Source organism: Sciurus vulgaris, assembly GCF_902686455.1.
Source record: "Sciurus vulgaris genome assembly, chromosome: 15".
Lineage (NCBI taxonomy): Eukaryota > Metazoa > Chordata > Mammalia > Rodentia > Sciuridae > Sciurus > Sciurus vulgaris.
The window spans coordinates 83,662,042-83,677,994 of NC_136476.1; the positions used below are offsets into that span (position 1 = coordinate 83,662,042).

At 47.7% G+C, this 15,953-nt stretch overlaps 1 protein-coding gene across 1 annotated transcript; it reads right to left on the bottom strand.

Moving 5' to 3' along the window:
• Window positions 1–5,186: 5,186 nt before the first annotated feature.
• On the bottom strand, window positions 5,187–15,855 carry TRUB2 (TruB pseudouridine synthase family member 2). The gene is made up of 8 exons (XM_079113441.1): window positions 15,682–15,855; window positions 15,200–15,328; window positions 12,768–12,842; window positions 11,428–11,489; window positions 9,942–10,023; window positions 8,108–8,180; window positions 6,932–7,068; window positions 5,187–5,760 (listed from the first exon to the last, which is right to left on the bottom strand). The coding sequence occupies exons 1-8, from the start codon at window positions 15,788–15,790 to the stop codon at window positions 5,435–5,437; spliced, it is 993 nt and encodes a 330-aa protein (XP_078969567.1). The 5' UTR covers window positions 15,791–15,855; the 3' UTR covers window positions 5,187–5,434.
• Window positions 15,856–15,953: the final 98 nt, after the last annotated feature.

Below are 15,953 nucleotides of genomic sequence, written 5' to 3' on the forward strand. Positions count from 1 at the left end.
GGCATGTTTTCCTCTTCCTGCCTCTGTGTTCTTTCAACAGACCCATCGTGAAACCTTCCTAAAACCACAGAAGGAGAAGGAGAATGTTTGCACAAGAAACTGCTACCAAGGAAACACTTATGCCCTCCAGCTTCACTTGGGTAGCCCACTTAAAATCTCGGAGGGCTGGGGATGTAGCTCAGTGGTGGAACAACTGCCAAGTAGGCCAGAGGCCTAGGTTCAACCCCTGGTACTTTCCCACCCCTAAAATCATACAGCTGGCAATCCAGTAGTCTCCCATTGGTTGTGCTGTAGGTCACAACTCCGACTTGTGATTGTGATAACGGTTGCCTGGGTTACTTTGCAGAGACTTGAAGGCTGCTTTTGCTGAAAACATCAACTCCTGGGCCTGCAGAAGTGTGATGGGTGACTGAATGGCATCTGTTTTCATATTATGACTGTCAGTGTGCTGCCTTAACTTTGGTTAAGATTCTATGGGGCCCTGCATGTGGACATGTCAGTTGCCTACTGGAGCTGATCTGTCCTCTTCTGTCCCACCCTCTGCTCTTTCAGCAGGTATTGCAGCCCAAGCAGCCCATGTCCCTCAGCCCATCATAGGATGATGGCATCAGTTCCAAGAGTAACTCAATAGTTCCTAGGACAAGTTGCTTGTGACCACCTAGCGGTTCGAGTCCCTCACAAGTAACATATTTTGGAACTATGACCCTGGCCAGTGGAAAATGACTAGACGCTAGCCCACCTGAGCAAATCAATAAGACACTGGCATCGCCCTTTGTTTAGAGAGTACCCTAGCCCATTGGTCAGTGCTGTCACCCTTCAGCTGAAGTCCCAATTACTCCATTGACTGGAGCCAATCAAAATCTTGCCCAAACTTGGCTGGCTCTCATTTCTATCATTTCCAAGCCAAAGATCCTATGTCCAGTGTCCTTGTTCAAATATCCATCCAGATGTTGCTGCAACAGTATTTTTTAGATGAGATTAACATTCAAACAGGTAGACTTTTGATAAAGTCTATAAAACCTCCATAACGTGGGAGGGCCTCATCCAACAAATTCCAAGGCCATAAGAGAAAAAAGGTCTGTCTTAAGACTGTCTTAAGAGTCTGACCACAACTTTAATTTCTGTGTCTCCAGCCTATTGGCCTACCCTGCATATTTAGGACTTGCCAGGCTCCAGAATCATCCAAGTTAATTCCTTAAAGAAACTCTATATGTCTCCATACATAACACCCCACTTCTTCTCTAAGAAGCCTTCTGATACTCAGCGCTACCCAAGAAACCCAGGGCATGGCTCTTGCAAAATGAAGCAGAAAAAGTCCCCTTTCCTTGGACTCCTGAGAGATACTTTCCTTAGCTTTATGATCCAAAACCAATGCCCCAACCTGTAAATTCTAGAATGAGATCTAGATGATCTTCTTACAGTGTAAATAGTTTGCATTTTTATTTAGGCAAGGGAAGGGTAGCTACTTGGTCAAAGGGAGAGCTAGATCTGCCAACTGTGAGTCACCACCCCTAGACCAGTGGGCCCTGGGCCCTGGGCCCTGCCCCATCCCAGCCTGGCACCAGAGTGCTGTGAATGGCGCTGACCTTAACTATTCCACATTTTTTTTTTTTTTTTTTTTCAGTCCAGAGACTGAACCCAGGGGCACTCTACCATTGAGCTAAATCTCCAGTACATTTTTTTTTTTTTTTCTTAAACATTCTCAGTAAGTTGCTGGGTCTGGCCTCAAGTTTGTGATTCTACCTTAGCCTCCTGAGTTGCTGGGATCACCAGCATGTGCCACTGAGCCTGACCATCCCACTAATTCTTTAGAGGCCTCCAATAACAACAGCATCACATCAGCAGTCAGCTGCAGCTCCTCACTATTGCCACAGTGGCTGGAGCGTAGGCAGGGGAGTAGGTGGTCTGCCTTGACCTCTGGAGAATTTTCTGGTCATGGAACAACAATGTGCTGAGAAGCACTAAGCCAGCCCAACTGCAGGGTCTAAACCACCTGCTGAATTGTGTCCTACCAAATTTGAACCAAGTCCTAAAACCCAGTACTTTGGAAAGCCACCTTATTTGAAACAATGGTGGTTGTGGACACACTTAGGAAGAAGTCATACTAGAGCAAGGTGGGCCTCAAATGTGACTGGTGACCTTATCAAGGGGAAGCATTTGAAGATAAGTTACATGGATAACACCATATGAAGAAGGCAGAAGTTGGTGGATGCTTCCACAAGCCAAAGTAAATGACTGGAAGCAAGGTAGCAGCCTCAGAAGAAGACAAGCATACAGACATGTTGATCTTGGGCTTTCAGACGCAGAAGTGAGCAATAACTTTCTATTGTTGAAGCCATTCAGTTTGTGGCACTATGTCAATCCCAAACATCAGAAGGAAAAGACAGCCTCTAATGGGGCACTGTTTCTTAAAGACCTAGCATTGGATTCACATGAAAAAAAAACTTGCTAAAAATGCAGGTGTCTGGGCCCCACCTCAGACCTGCATCAGAATCCAAGGGTTGGGACTAGTTTGTCTTCTGGGGCCAGTATTGTGGACTGAACCCAGTACCTCATACACTCTAAGCAAGCACTCTACCACTAAGCTATATCTTCAGTTCTAGAATTGGATTTTTAAAGATTGTTCCAGGTTTTTTTCAATAGACATTTTTTTTTTTTTGGTGAGGACAGATGCTGGGGATTGAACCCAAGGCAACATGCATACTATGCTGCACCTCTGCACTATGCCCCCAGCCCCAGAGACTTTTTTGGGGTGGGGGTACTGGAGACTGAACACAGGGGTGCTTAACCACTGAGTTACATCCCCAGCCCCCACATTTTTTTGGGGGGTTTCCAGGGGTGCTTAACCACTGAGCCACAGTCCCAGCCCTATTTCGTATTTTACTTAGAGACAGGGTCTCGATGAGTTATTTAGCAACTCGCTTTTGCTGAGGCTGGCTTTGAACTCTATCCTTCTACCTCAGCCTCCCGAGCTGTTGGGATTACAGGTATGAGCCACTGTGCCCAGATCCCCAGCCCATTTTTATTTTTGCCAAGGTACTTAGAGCCTTCCTAAGTTGCTAAGGCTGGCTTTGAATTTGTGATGCTACTGCATTGGCTTCTTGAGTCACTGGGATTATAGGCAGGAGCCACCAAGCCCAGGTATTTTTTTTAAAGTTATTTACAGAGAAAATTCAGAGGACAATAGGATTCCCACATACTCAGCATTGTGCCCTGTATTATGGTATTATCATCTTACATTATTATAATAAGCCTGTTAATGAACGGTTCTCTCTATATCATGATTAACCAAAATGTACGGTTTGTTTAAATTTCTTAGTTCCTTTCTCTGTTCCGGATCCCATCCAGGAGCTACTGCATTCAGTTATCCAGTCTCTAGGCAACTCTTAGCTGTGGCAGTTTCCTTAAGACTTTCCTTAAGAAACAAGAGTCTGCCTGCTGTTTTTCTCATTGACCATGGAGTTACAGGCCATCAGGAAAGAGGTCACAAAGGTAAAGGCTAATTTTATCACACCGAATATGCACACCAACAGCAGGATCTGTGACTGGTGATGCTAACTGGCTCACCTGGCTGAGGGCCTGGTTGTCAGGTGTTTGGCTGGCAGATCTTTGTGCCAGAAGACAGAAGGTGAGGGAAGGCGTGACACTGGGAGAAGCACTGGACCCCACCTTTACTTGTCCCCACAAGATGCCAAGACCATCCTTTCCATTTCATGGACGAGGTGGTGAGCTTTTGGAGTACCAGAGCCAGAAACCTGCTGGATCAGAGCTGCTCAGCCTTGCTCAGAGCTGCAGGCTGTCTGGGTAGAGAAAAGGGTCACGGTGGCAGGGTCTCAGTTTCCACAGGTAACGACACAGACAAGAGATATTCCAGTGCTTGCCTCAGAAACAAAATAGCCCAGCGGAAATAAGCATATAATATAAAAGATGACCAAGCCACAGGGGAACCACAGAAAGGCCAGGTGTGGCAGTGCCTGCCTACAGCCCCAGGACTTAGGAGCCCGGGCAGGATGGCAAGTTTGAGACCAGCCGGGCAATTCGGAAAGACCCTGGCTCAAAACAAAATAAAAAAGGCTGAGGGTGCAGCTCAGGGAGAGTGCTTGCCAAGTGTGTGCAAGGCCCTGGGTTCAATTCCCCCTAGAGAGGGAAAGCAAGTACCCATGGTTGTATAAAGCCTAGGGAAGTAAAACTGACAGGAAAAAAAATTTTTTTTTTTTTTTTCTGACTTCCTTCAGGACATTGGAATAGAGTCCTTTGTGCCTTTTATGCCATGTGTATTTATCTAGTCCCTTGCTAGGGATTAATTACATCATCTGCATTTTTTTTTTTTTTTCCCCTAGTACCAGGGATTGAACCCAGGGGCACTTAACCACTGTGCCACATCCCCAGGCCTTTTTTGAGACAGGGTCTCACTAAGTTGCTTAGGGCCTTGCTAAGTTTCTGAGGCTGGCCTGGAACTCCTCGCTATCCTCCTGCCTCAGCCTCCTGAGCTGCTGGGATCACAGGCATGTGCCACCTCCGCACTCTCCACAAGGGCTGTCTGCGTGTAACTGTCTCTAACCAGGCAGGAGGACTGAATCCTGATGGTGGCTCCAGCACAGGGCAGAAGTACTGAATTCTGAAACTCACAACAATTACTCCTAAGAGGGCCCAGTTTCACAGATGACCCATTTTATTGACCCATCACCAACACAGCTTATTTTTAAATTAATTCTCCCACTCTGAAAGGCAATAGAGTCATCTCACTTTCACCTTTCATTAATAGGGAGATTGAAGGCCATTTCTGGTTTACTAGCCTCCTGGATTTGGGTTTTTTGTTTTTCAGTACTAGGGATCAAAGCCAGTGCCTCACACATGGTAGGCAAGCGCTCTACCACTGAGCCCCTGGGTTCCTTTTGATACATACACAGTCCAAATCATTGCTCAACTTAAAAAAAAAATTGTAAAAGAACACTTAATGACATGAAATATTCACCATGGTGTTTTTTTTTGTGTGTGTGTGGGGGGGGGTCTTTTTTCCATATCATTTCTTATCATTTTTCTTATCATTTTTTTCTTATTGTTGAGCATTCTTTATATAGAATAGACTGGGCTGGAAATGTAGCTCAGTGGTAAAGCTCAAGGCCCTGGGCTCACCCCCAGCACCACCCAAAAAAAAAAAATTTATATATAATACAGACTATGGATGCTGTTCCTGGTTACAGATACTGCAAATATTTTTATCAGTCTGTCATTTGTTTATCATTTCTTCCTTCATACAGAATTTTTTCCTTTCAATTGGATTAAGTCCGCTGATCTTTGCTATTACAGACCCAGTTTTGTGTCCATGTAGAAAAGCTTCCCTTACTCTCAATTCCTTCAGTCACTGGTTCTGGCTAATGAATACTGAGCCTTTATGCTATGGCGCCCACTGTCCCACCAACGGCCTGGCCTTTCAATGACCTGCACAGCTCCCCAGCCCCAAGGTGGAACTCAGAGCCTCAGAGTCCCAGGATCGGTCAGGACTGGGGAGCTGCGGGGTGCTCAACCTTGGCCTAAGGTTCTTGTCCAGCTCCGCTGCCACTCGGGGGGCTGTAGCCTGGATGGTGTCCAGGATGCTGTGTAGGTCCCAGTGAGCCCTCAAGAGGGCATCGTCCAGTGTGAAGAAGCCATCACGTGTGCGCTGCACTTGTGAGCAGACAGCTGTGGTCTTCAGCTCCAGGCCGATCTCATGCACCAGCTTTCGCAGCTGCTGCTGTGTCTCGTGCATACACTGCACCTCTGCCAGGGACACAGATGGATATGGTGGTCAGACATTACCTCTGGTTCTGGCTGACCTGGACCCATACCCCTTGGATGTCTCAACTGTCTAATAGCCTTCGCAAGACACCTCAGCTTTCTAGGCCATGCTGTGCAGTCCTGTGGGGACCCCTAAGAGCTTGTCAGTCATGGAGGATCCGAGGCCGCACCTGCACTGCTGGGTCAGGACCTGCCTTTTAAGAAATGCCCCAGGTAACCTAGGGGCAAGTGAGAATTTGAGAAATATTGCTCCAAGACCTCATTTCTTCATTTGAAATTGGGTAATATAAAGATTAAAGAGGTCATTTATACATGGTGCTCAGCATTCTGCGTCTTGATCAGTGCTTAAGAAAAGCCCTTGTTAAGCCAGGTGTGCTGGTGCATGCCTGCAATCCCAATGGCTCTGAAGGCCGAGGCAGGAGGATTCAAAGTCAGCCTCAGCAACTTGGTGAGGTCCTAAGCAACTCAGTGAGACCCTGTCTCTAAATAAAATACAAAATAGGGCTGGGAATGTGGCTCAGTGGTTGAGTACCTCTGGGTTCAATCCCTGGTACCCACCCCCCCCCCCAAAAAAAAAAAAAAGGTCTGAAAATCCCTTGTTAGCCTGGCACAGTGGCACAGGTCTATGATCCCAACAACTGGGGAGGTTGAGGAAGAGGACTGCAAGTTTGAGGCCAGCCTCAGCAACTCAGCAAGACCTTGTCTCAAAATAAAAAAATATAAAGGATTGGGGTTATGGCTCAGTGGTAAAGTGACCCTGGGGTCAAGCCCGAATACCAAAAAAGAAAAGCCCTTGTTAATATGACCAACAGTCATAGAAGGAGCAAAGACCCTGGGGGCCTGAGCTGCACAGGATGGGGAGGTAAGAGTGATGTCTAAAGGGCTGTAGCAACGGGAATTGTTATGGAAATGAGCCGCAGACGAACCTCTGCTTGGTCAGGTCTGACTTTGAAGGCTGACTTGGCAGGAGACAGGACAGCATTTGTTTTGGGGGCAAGTCTGAGTCAGGGCAGGAAGGAAACTGGACCCTGAAGCCTTACCCAGGAGATCAGGGTTGGTGTGTGCTGGCCTTAGGCTGGCCAGATGCAGGCTTCTGCCAGAGCATTCCACAGTGACTCCAAGCTCGGGGTTCCAACTTCCTGGAGCGACTTACCTAAGAGGAATTCTGGAGGTGCAAAGTGGAGGCACCGGATGCCAGTGATCAACATCGGGGACTTGTTCATGGGCCGGATCGCACCTCTTGTGGCCATCTCGTAGGCCTCCTGTGACTGCAGGTCCAGGTTAGAGTACCTGAGGGGCAGGCAGGTACTGTGGGTGGGGGTGCACCAGCCCCTGCCATGCCACAGAAGGTGCTATCACTTGCTCTATGCTCCCCACCCATCCCCTGCTCCTCCAGGCACCTTTGGAGCAGTCTCCTTTACTTGGTCTCCTCCAATCACCAAAGGTAGCCTCTGCCCATGTTCCCTGGCCTCACCAGTCACCCAGGCCAAGAGGGTGATGGGCCCTGTGCTCCAGCATCTCAGCCTGAGCTTACTGCAGGCACCTCACTCTCAGCCCAAGTCACCCTAACACCATGCCCAACATGGGATCCTCCTCTTTGTCCCAACCCCCAGTGGTCCAGAATATTTTCCCAGACTTTTCTCCTGTGCCCACATCATCCTGTCCATCTTGCTTCTATTTTATTTTTTGTGGTACTGGGAAGTGAACTCAGGACCTGGCCCATGCTGGGCAAGAGCTCCACCACTGAGCTACATCCTAGCCCTTTTTATTTTGAGATAGTCTTACTAAATTGCTGAGGTTGGCTTGGAACTTTTGATCCTCCTGTCTCAGCCTTCTGAGTGCTGGGATTACAGGTGTGCACCACAACACCCAGTATTTTATTTTTTGTGTTTGGTTTTTTTAGATGAGGTCTTCCTATGTTGCCCAGTGTAGTCTTGAACTTCTGAACTCGAGGCCACACCACTGATGCCTGGGACTCAGGAGTCCTAAGTGGGCTGCCACCAGGGCCCAAGCTCATAGTTACTAGATGATCCCACCACCAATCCTGTCTCCAGTTCTGTGCCTCCAGGATGCAGATCCTTGGTTTCCTCTCCATTAGATCAGGTGTTCCCAGGGAGGGCACTGGGATTTCTTGTTCTCCTTCATTTCCCCAGTGGCCAGAACAAGACCTGGCAGAAACACTTCTGCATGCCCCAAGAGGAACTGGTAGTTCTATCTAGTTCTGAGTTCTAAAAACAGGACCCTTGGAATCTGTTCCCAGCAGGCAGAGCCCAAAGAGCTCTGCAGGCACTTCCTGCTGTTCCAGCACCTCCTCCAGAACCCCACTTACATCACCAGAGCCTTCTGATGGGAGCCTTGGATAACGGCCAGGATCCGGTCCAGCTTCTCTCTGGTCACATGATCTGGAAAAGGCAGTTGGAGGTGTCAGTGCACAGGTACCCACTGAGGACAGGTTACAGCAAACTGGCAAGCTCCTTTCCTCCAAACCAGCCCCATCCTTGAAATCAGTCAGAGTGGGGTTCCGTGGAGTGGGAATGTTCTGAGTCCTTTGAGAAAAGTCTTTATGAAAGCTCTGTACCCTCTTCTCAGTAAGAGACATAGGAACTTAATATTTTGAGGATATTTTCCAGGGGCTCACAGATCTCCTAAAGCCATCTGGACTCAGCTTAAGAACATTTTCTTCTGAAAATGCGGGGACAAAGACCTAATGTGACTCAGTCAATAGCCTAAGTCACATTTCTTAAGCCCTGGCCCTGGGTTTTCCACACCAGGCACCCTTGGAGGGAGGGTGCCATCTGCCCAAAAGTAGAAACAGGCAATAAGGAGTGAGAGTGGAGCCTGGTGTGGTATACATGCCTATAATCCCAGCTACTTGGGAGGCTGAGGCAGGAAGATTCTAGTTTCCAGACCATCCTCAGCAAATGAGCAAGACCCTGTCTCAAAATGAAAATAAAAAGGGTTGGAGGAGGGAAGGAAGAAGTTCACTGGATTAGACAAAAGGGAATAAAAGGAGGAGGGGATGGGAATAGGAAAGACAGTAGAATGACTCGAACGTCACTTTCCTACTGAATCAAACATCACTTTTCTATGTTCATATATGAACACACAACCCGTGAAACTCCACGTAATGTACAAACACAAGAATGGGATCCTATTTAGAATAGTAAGTTATACTCCATGTACATATAACATGTCCAAATACACTTTACTGTCATATATATCTAAAAAGAATAAATTTTTTTTTAAATATGGGGGAAATAAAAACAGGCTGGAAGTGTAGTTGGTCTAGGTAGACTGCCCCTGGATTTAATCCCCAATAGCACCACCGCCAAAAAAAAAAAAAAAAAAAAAAAAAAAACCAAAAACTGGGAATGGCTCTGACACCAGGTCCCACCAAGTGACTACAGCAGTCTGGATATTGTTTCACAAACTGCCAGTTGGCCTCAAGCCTAGGGCTCAACTCGGGCAAGTGCCAACTACTGGCAGCAACGCCAGAGCTCTGGAACCAGGTGTGGGGATGGAAAGTTTGCCAGCCTGGAAAGGCCCTGCCTTCTTGACCTTCCTGTCTGGCTGTACTCACATTGTCTGCTGTCTTACCTGGAATGTACCTACCACCGCCTCCTCCCCCTCTCTGATAGCCCCTCTTCCAGGAAGCCTCTCCTGGATCATGTGGCTTCTTCCTGCTGGCTCCTGCCACTCTGCACCTGGCTCTCTTTCTTGGCATTTAATGTTTTTTTGATTTTTACCTTAGTTATATAATTAACACATGAATCTTCTTTTAAAAATGTAGGTGAGCAGCAACAAATCTCTCTCCTTATTCCCCCAAATTCTGGCTTCCACCCTTGCAGAACTATCAACTTGGTAATTGTTTCTAGGTGTTTTTTGGATGTTGACACATACCTATGTGTACAAATATAGTGTTGCTTTGCCTCATGTTTTCTAACCACTACAGAAGAGGTGGGATGTGTGTGCTAGGTTGAATTCATCAAGACTGGGGACCCCCATCTGATTCACCATGTCCCTCCCCTCAGTGCCAGGTACTCAAAAACATCTGTCCAATGAACATGCAATAGATCCCATGGAATGTGTCAGAACACAGGCCCACTGAGAAGCCAACATGGAGGGAAGTGGCAGCCACATTCCCACCAACCCCAGGTTCTTACCATATGCTGTCTTCTCCACCAGCCGTCCATCCTCACAGAAGTCGTCTGTGGCTTTGCCTAGAAGGCCACGCACCGTGTAATCCTGTGAGGCAGGAAGAAGATCCAGTCAGTGTTCCCACGCCAAGCTCTGGTGCAGAGCAAGTACAAGGCTGAGGCTGGGGAGGGGGTCCTTGGGTCCACCTCAGGGAGCTCCCGTGTACAGACCCCACCCCTGGGGAAGGGTGCTAGCTCTGCTATGGGCTTTGCTCTCTTTGCACCGAAGTTCTCCTTTGTGACCTGGGGACTGTGACAGGGCCAATCTCCGATGATGATGCACCAGCCCACCAGCAAAGAGTGCTGATGGCGACCCTGCAACCACCACACCTCCCCATTTCTCCACCCAGTCACCGACAATGAGTCACTCCTAGCAGGCCGTTAGCTTCTCTTCACCCTCCACAGTGATGAGGTTTCCACGGCCACCTGAAGTCCTCCTGCCACAAGGAGCGCAAGAGCGCCCCTTCCTCCCAACTCTGAGCAGCTAATGGCCTCTTCCACAGTAGCTCAGTGGTGGAGTGCCCAGGCTCAATCCACACCACCACAAGAGTGCGGGCAGTGGTGAGGGCAGGGATGGCGACAACAGTGAATTTACTGAGCACACACCATGTGCCAGGGGTGGGCTCAGCATTTACATGTGGTCGTTTAACTCTGCAGAAGAAATACTGTCCTCATTTCCACTAAGACAAGGAACCTGAGGTGCACGGATGTTAAGTGACCCCCCCTAAGGACCCATGGCTGGCAGAGACAGAAGTCTTACTTCTGCAGTGCTGGGAATCAAAGCCTGGGCTCGTATGCTAGACAAGCCCTCTACCACTGAGCCACATCCCCAGCCCTGAAGCTGGGTGTTGAACCGGAGCCTCGGGCTCCAGAATCCATGCTCTTCAACACTAATGACGTGGTCCCCAAATGCATAAGTCTGCATGTACATCGTGGGACCAGAGTCCACGGCCCTACCAGGACTTGACGGTGACAGCCAGTTCTCAGTCTTGAGGAAAGAATGAAATGGCGTCATGACCATGCTCTGGTGTGGGACACACAAAGGTCAAGATTTTAGTTTTTAGAGCCTTGGAGACTTTGTGGGCCTAGGGAGGTAGTTCAGTGATAGGGCACTTGCCTAACACACGCAAAGCCCTGGGTTCAATCCCCAGCACCACAGGAAGTTTTTTTAAAAAAGTTTGGGACCCTGGCTGTGTTTCCCCTCTGTGAGGATCAGTTCTCCCATCTGTAAAACTGGATTAACCACAGACTCCATCTTACAGGTAGTGGGGAATGTGGGTACAGTGTTGGGCAGACTGGTCGGCACATGGTAACGCCAATGGTTACTGTCACAGTATCAGTCTCCCCGAGCTCTGCTGATGGCCTGGGTATTCCCTGTGGTATCCCCAGCATCAGAATACTACTAGTGACCCCCAGGACCAAGGTATAAGCAGGCTGTACCCAGTTCCCTTACCTTGGTGAGGTGAGCATTGTACATGTCCGTGAGGAGTCTTCGTCCATGTCCCACGCCAAGCACTAAAAGGCAGTCAAGTCTCATTTGGTGCCTAGCACCTCGCTCCTTTCCCCTAAAAACTCCCACCCCTACTGCTGCCATCAGAATACTCCAAAGCTACCGAAGTCAGCAAAGTGGCAAGGAGAACTTCCTCTGCAGGGAGAAGGTGCTCTCTGGATGTACGTCAAGATACCAATATCTGGGCTGGGGAGATAGCTCAGTTGGTACAGTGCTCGCCTCGCAAGCACAAGGCCGAGTTCAATCCCCAGCACCGCAAAAAAAAAAAAAAAAAAAAAAAAAAAAAAGATACCAATATCTAGGCCTTGTCCATATGCACTGAATCTGACTCACAGTGGGGAAGGGGTCTGGGGTCCTTAGCAAGTTTCCCAGGGGATTCTAATCCACTTAGAAGAGACTAGTGGGTACCGTAGTCTCACAAACCTGAAATCAAATCTGGGGTGTCTCTGAGTATAGTCTTTAATCTCTTTGGGCCTTGAGCTCTGTATCAGTAAGACAGGGAGAAGCATCCTGTCAGTGTCTGTGAGTGTCATTAGGATGGAAGGAGGCAGTGCACGGAAAGCAGTCGGCACAAAGTAAGAGCCCAACAAATGGGGGTTTTTGTGGCCACTTCCTGTGTCTCTCTCAAGCCTGCTTGTTTCTCTGGCTGAAGGAGAGAACAACCCACAATCACTCTTGGGGAGGGTAAGCAGGGAGGTACCATGAGATCATGACTGCCTGCCCACACTCCAGGAAGCAAGACAAGGGGACCAAGATCATCGAGGATGGGGACTGTGACCGTCGTCTGACCTGGAGACACAAACACTTCATGACTTAGGGCTTTGTATGCCCAGCTTTAGCAATATTCAGACCCTGGCCAGAGTCTCGTGGCATGAGGAGATGACGCTGTTCCCTCTCAGGACCAGAGGCATTCGCTAGCCACGGAACCCAGGCCAAGTCACCTAAGCTCTTGAAGTCTTACTTTGTTTAATCATAAAATCATAATGAATCTACCTAATAAGCAAGGTTGTTATGGTAAATAAATGTGCATGAAGGGTCTTGAGCCATGTTACATGGTAGAATCGCTTGATAAAGGTGAACAGTTGTGATCACCCTCTTGTGATCCTCTCCCTCCTACCAATCAATTCCCCAGCTGATTAGAGACTCAGGGCAGGAATCAGGGATCAGGGGAAGAGGCAGTGGTGTGAAAAAGCTGTCAGGTAAGGAGTGGGCTGCACTCATGGTAGCTCCCTGGTCCTTCCCCAAGACCATACCACTGCACCCTGAAGCTGCCCACAACCTACCAAGTACCCCAGAAGCCTGGGCATCCAGCCGATGTCCCACACCAATCTTCAGGCTGGTGAATGCTGGTCCACACACTGGAAAAAAATAGCAAGGTCCATTTCCTCAATTAACCTAGCCTCCAGGATTGCTCTGCACTGCATGGTGACCTCATTCCTAGACTGGTACCTCATGGAGCCCAAATCAGGATCAGACTACACTCTCAGGCTTTTTTCCATGGAATCCAGGACCTAGAACTATTTTCTCAGTTCTCCAGGGCCCAGAGAAAGGACAACCCAAGAGGTTTCTTACTCTCCCTATCACCATTCTTCCAGTGAGAGTTTCAAGAGGACTGAGCATAGCCAGGGGCTATGGTACCTGCTGTAATCCCAGCAACATGAAAGGCTGAGGCAAGATTGCAAGTTCAAACCCAGCTTCAGCAACTCAGTGAGGCCCTAAGCAACTCAGTGAGACCCTGCCTCAAAATTAAAAAATAAAAAGAGTGGGGGATGTAGCTCACTGGCAAATTAACCCTGGGTTCAATCCACAGTACAAACAAAAAACAACAACAACAACAACAACAAAAAACAGGCCAAGGTTGTGGGTTTCCTGCCCAGTTCCTGCTGATGAAAATTCAGAAGGTGAAGACTGTAAGCTGCCTAAGGCAGGACCTGGCTCTGCTCACAATTCTACCTTCTGGGCCCAGAACGTGTTAGCTACTCAAAAATAACAACTAAAAGAATGAATACAGGAAGGAGCCACAGTGGTCATGTGCCTACTGGATCAAGACTACAAAATGTCAACACTGAGCCTCAGTTTCTAAATTTGGAAAATGGGAATAGGACCTATCTTATAGGATGGTGACAAAGATTCAATGAGAGCAGATACTTCATTCATCACAATTATCACTGTTATTGTACTGTGGTCACCAAATATCACCAGTTAAAGGGGGTCTGGGAGGTTTTGGTTGAACCCCTCAGTGCTATTCTATCTTCCCTGACACATGCTGATTTTTTCTAGTACCAAGGAATTCATTGACAGAAATAGTTCCACTGTTGAGCAGCTTAACTGATTAAAAAGTCACTCTTGCCAGGTACAATGCCTCAGAAGGCTGAGGCAGGAGGATGGCAAGCTTGAGGATGGTCTGGGCAAATCTGGGAGACCATGCTTCAATAAAAATTTTTTTAAAAATATTTTCTCTTAGTTGGCAGTGGACCTTTATTTTATTTATTTGTATGTGGTGCTGAGAATCGAACCCAGTGCCTCCCACATGGTAGACAAGCACTCTGCCACTGAACCACAACCCCAGCCCTGCTTCAAATTTTTAATAAATTAAAAATTTAAAAATAGGGCTGGGCTGGGCTGGGTACAGTGGTACATGCCTGTAATCCCAGCAGCTCGGGAGGCTGAGGCAGGAGGATTGTGGGTTCAAAGCCAGCCTCAACAAAAGTGAGGCATTAAGCAACTCAGTGAGACCCTGTCTCTAAATAAAATACAAAATATGGCTGGGGATGTGGCTCAGTAGTTGAGAGCCCCTGAGTTCAATCCCTGGTACCAAAAAATAAAATAAAATTAAATTAAATTAAATTAAATTAAATTAAATTAAATTAAATTAAAAAAATAAATAAAATAAAATAAAATAAAACAGCAGGAGGAGCTGGGGATGCAGCTCAGTGGTAGAGTCCTTGGACTAGCATATATGAACCTCTGGGTTAAAGTCCCAGTAGTTATTTAAAAAAAAAAAAAAAATCACTCTTTTCTAGAAGCCCCAAACCCATCCTTAAGAATTCTAGCTGGGGCTGGGCTGATGGCTCAGTGGTAGAGACCTAGCCTAGCATGAGTGAGGCCCTGGGTTCAATCCTCAGCACCACATAAAAATAAATAAATAAAATAAAGGTATTGTGCCTACCTACAACTAAAAAAAAATAAAAAAAAAAAAAAATTCTACCCAAAGGTCTCGGGTCTTAGAATAGCAAAAAGGAGTTTATAAAATACATTTTACAAATAAAAATTTTTTACAAAAGTAGATTTTACAGACCAAATCCTCAAGCCTGTGGGGGTCCTTTCGTTGTTTTTAAGAGAGGCATCTTGCTACATTGCCCTGGTTGGCCTGGAACTCCCAAGAGTCAAATGACCCTCTGACCCAGCCTCCTGAGTAGCGAAGACTACAGGTGCACACACAGCTGACTGTAGCTCTTTTGCTCTACAATCATAATCATTTCTTCCCACAGTGTCTATAACTGTTTTGTGCTGTAATGGTAGAGCTGAGCAGATGCACAGAAACTACATGGCCTGAAAGGCCTACAATATTTAGAATCTGGCCCTTTCCAGGGAAGTCTGCCAATCTCTGGTCTAAGACTTCAAGGACCTGGAACAGGAATCTGAACACTGAATACTGACTGTGGTCAGGGATTTTTCCCGGTATTAACCAGGATCCGGCTTGAATCTACCTTACCAAGCCTGTGGTTGGTGAGGGTGGGCACACTGGTGGCTGTGAGAGCCAGCTCCTCTTCATTGCCTTCCACAGGGCCCAACAAGAAGCGAACGCGCTGCTCAGGGACAGAAGGTTTCCCAGCATTGAGACCTGAACAAAGACACATAAAGAATATCTTGCCAGTTCTGTCAGAATAGCTGGAGGAGAAGGGGGCAGGGAAGTAAAATGATGTAGAAGGCAGAAGAGAAGCACATGGAGAGAACCGAATAGCAGCAGTTAATAAGACCTGGATTCAAGTCCTGGCTCTACGTATGAACCGTGTGACAACGGACAATACTACTTTTCCCCATCTGAAAACAGTAGAGAATAAGAACAGATGGATAGCCAAGCGCTCTGCCCAGGCGAACAGATCACATGACTTTATTTTGCAGGAAGGATAAGGAGCAGAGATGGACCCCCAGGAAAACCTCAGCAGGACCATGGGTCTGGTTCAAAGCACTCACCCTTCAGAAGCTGCAGCTCTATAGTATCCCGTAGATGCAGCCAGTTTAGCCCTGGGGGCTTATAGGTGGCGAAGAGCCCACTCAACCGCGCCACAGCAGCTGAACCCATGACCGCAGCCCACACCCCCCGCACCCCCAGCACCCCACCCTCTCCAAAAAGCTGGGCTCCGAACGGAAGTGTCGTATGGTCCTGCCCCAAATGTGGTCCTTACAATAGGCGTCGCCATGTTTCCGGCCGGAAGAGGTTCTTATCTTATTGTCCTCGGGGAAAA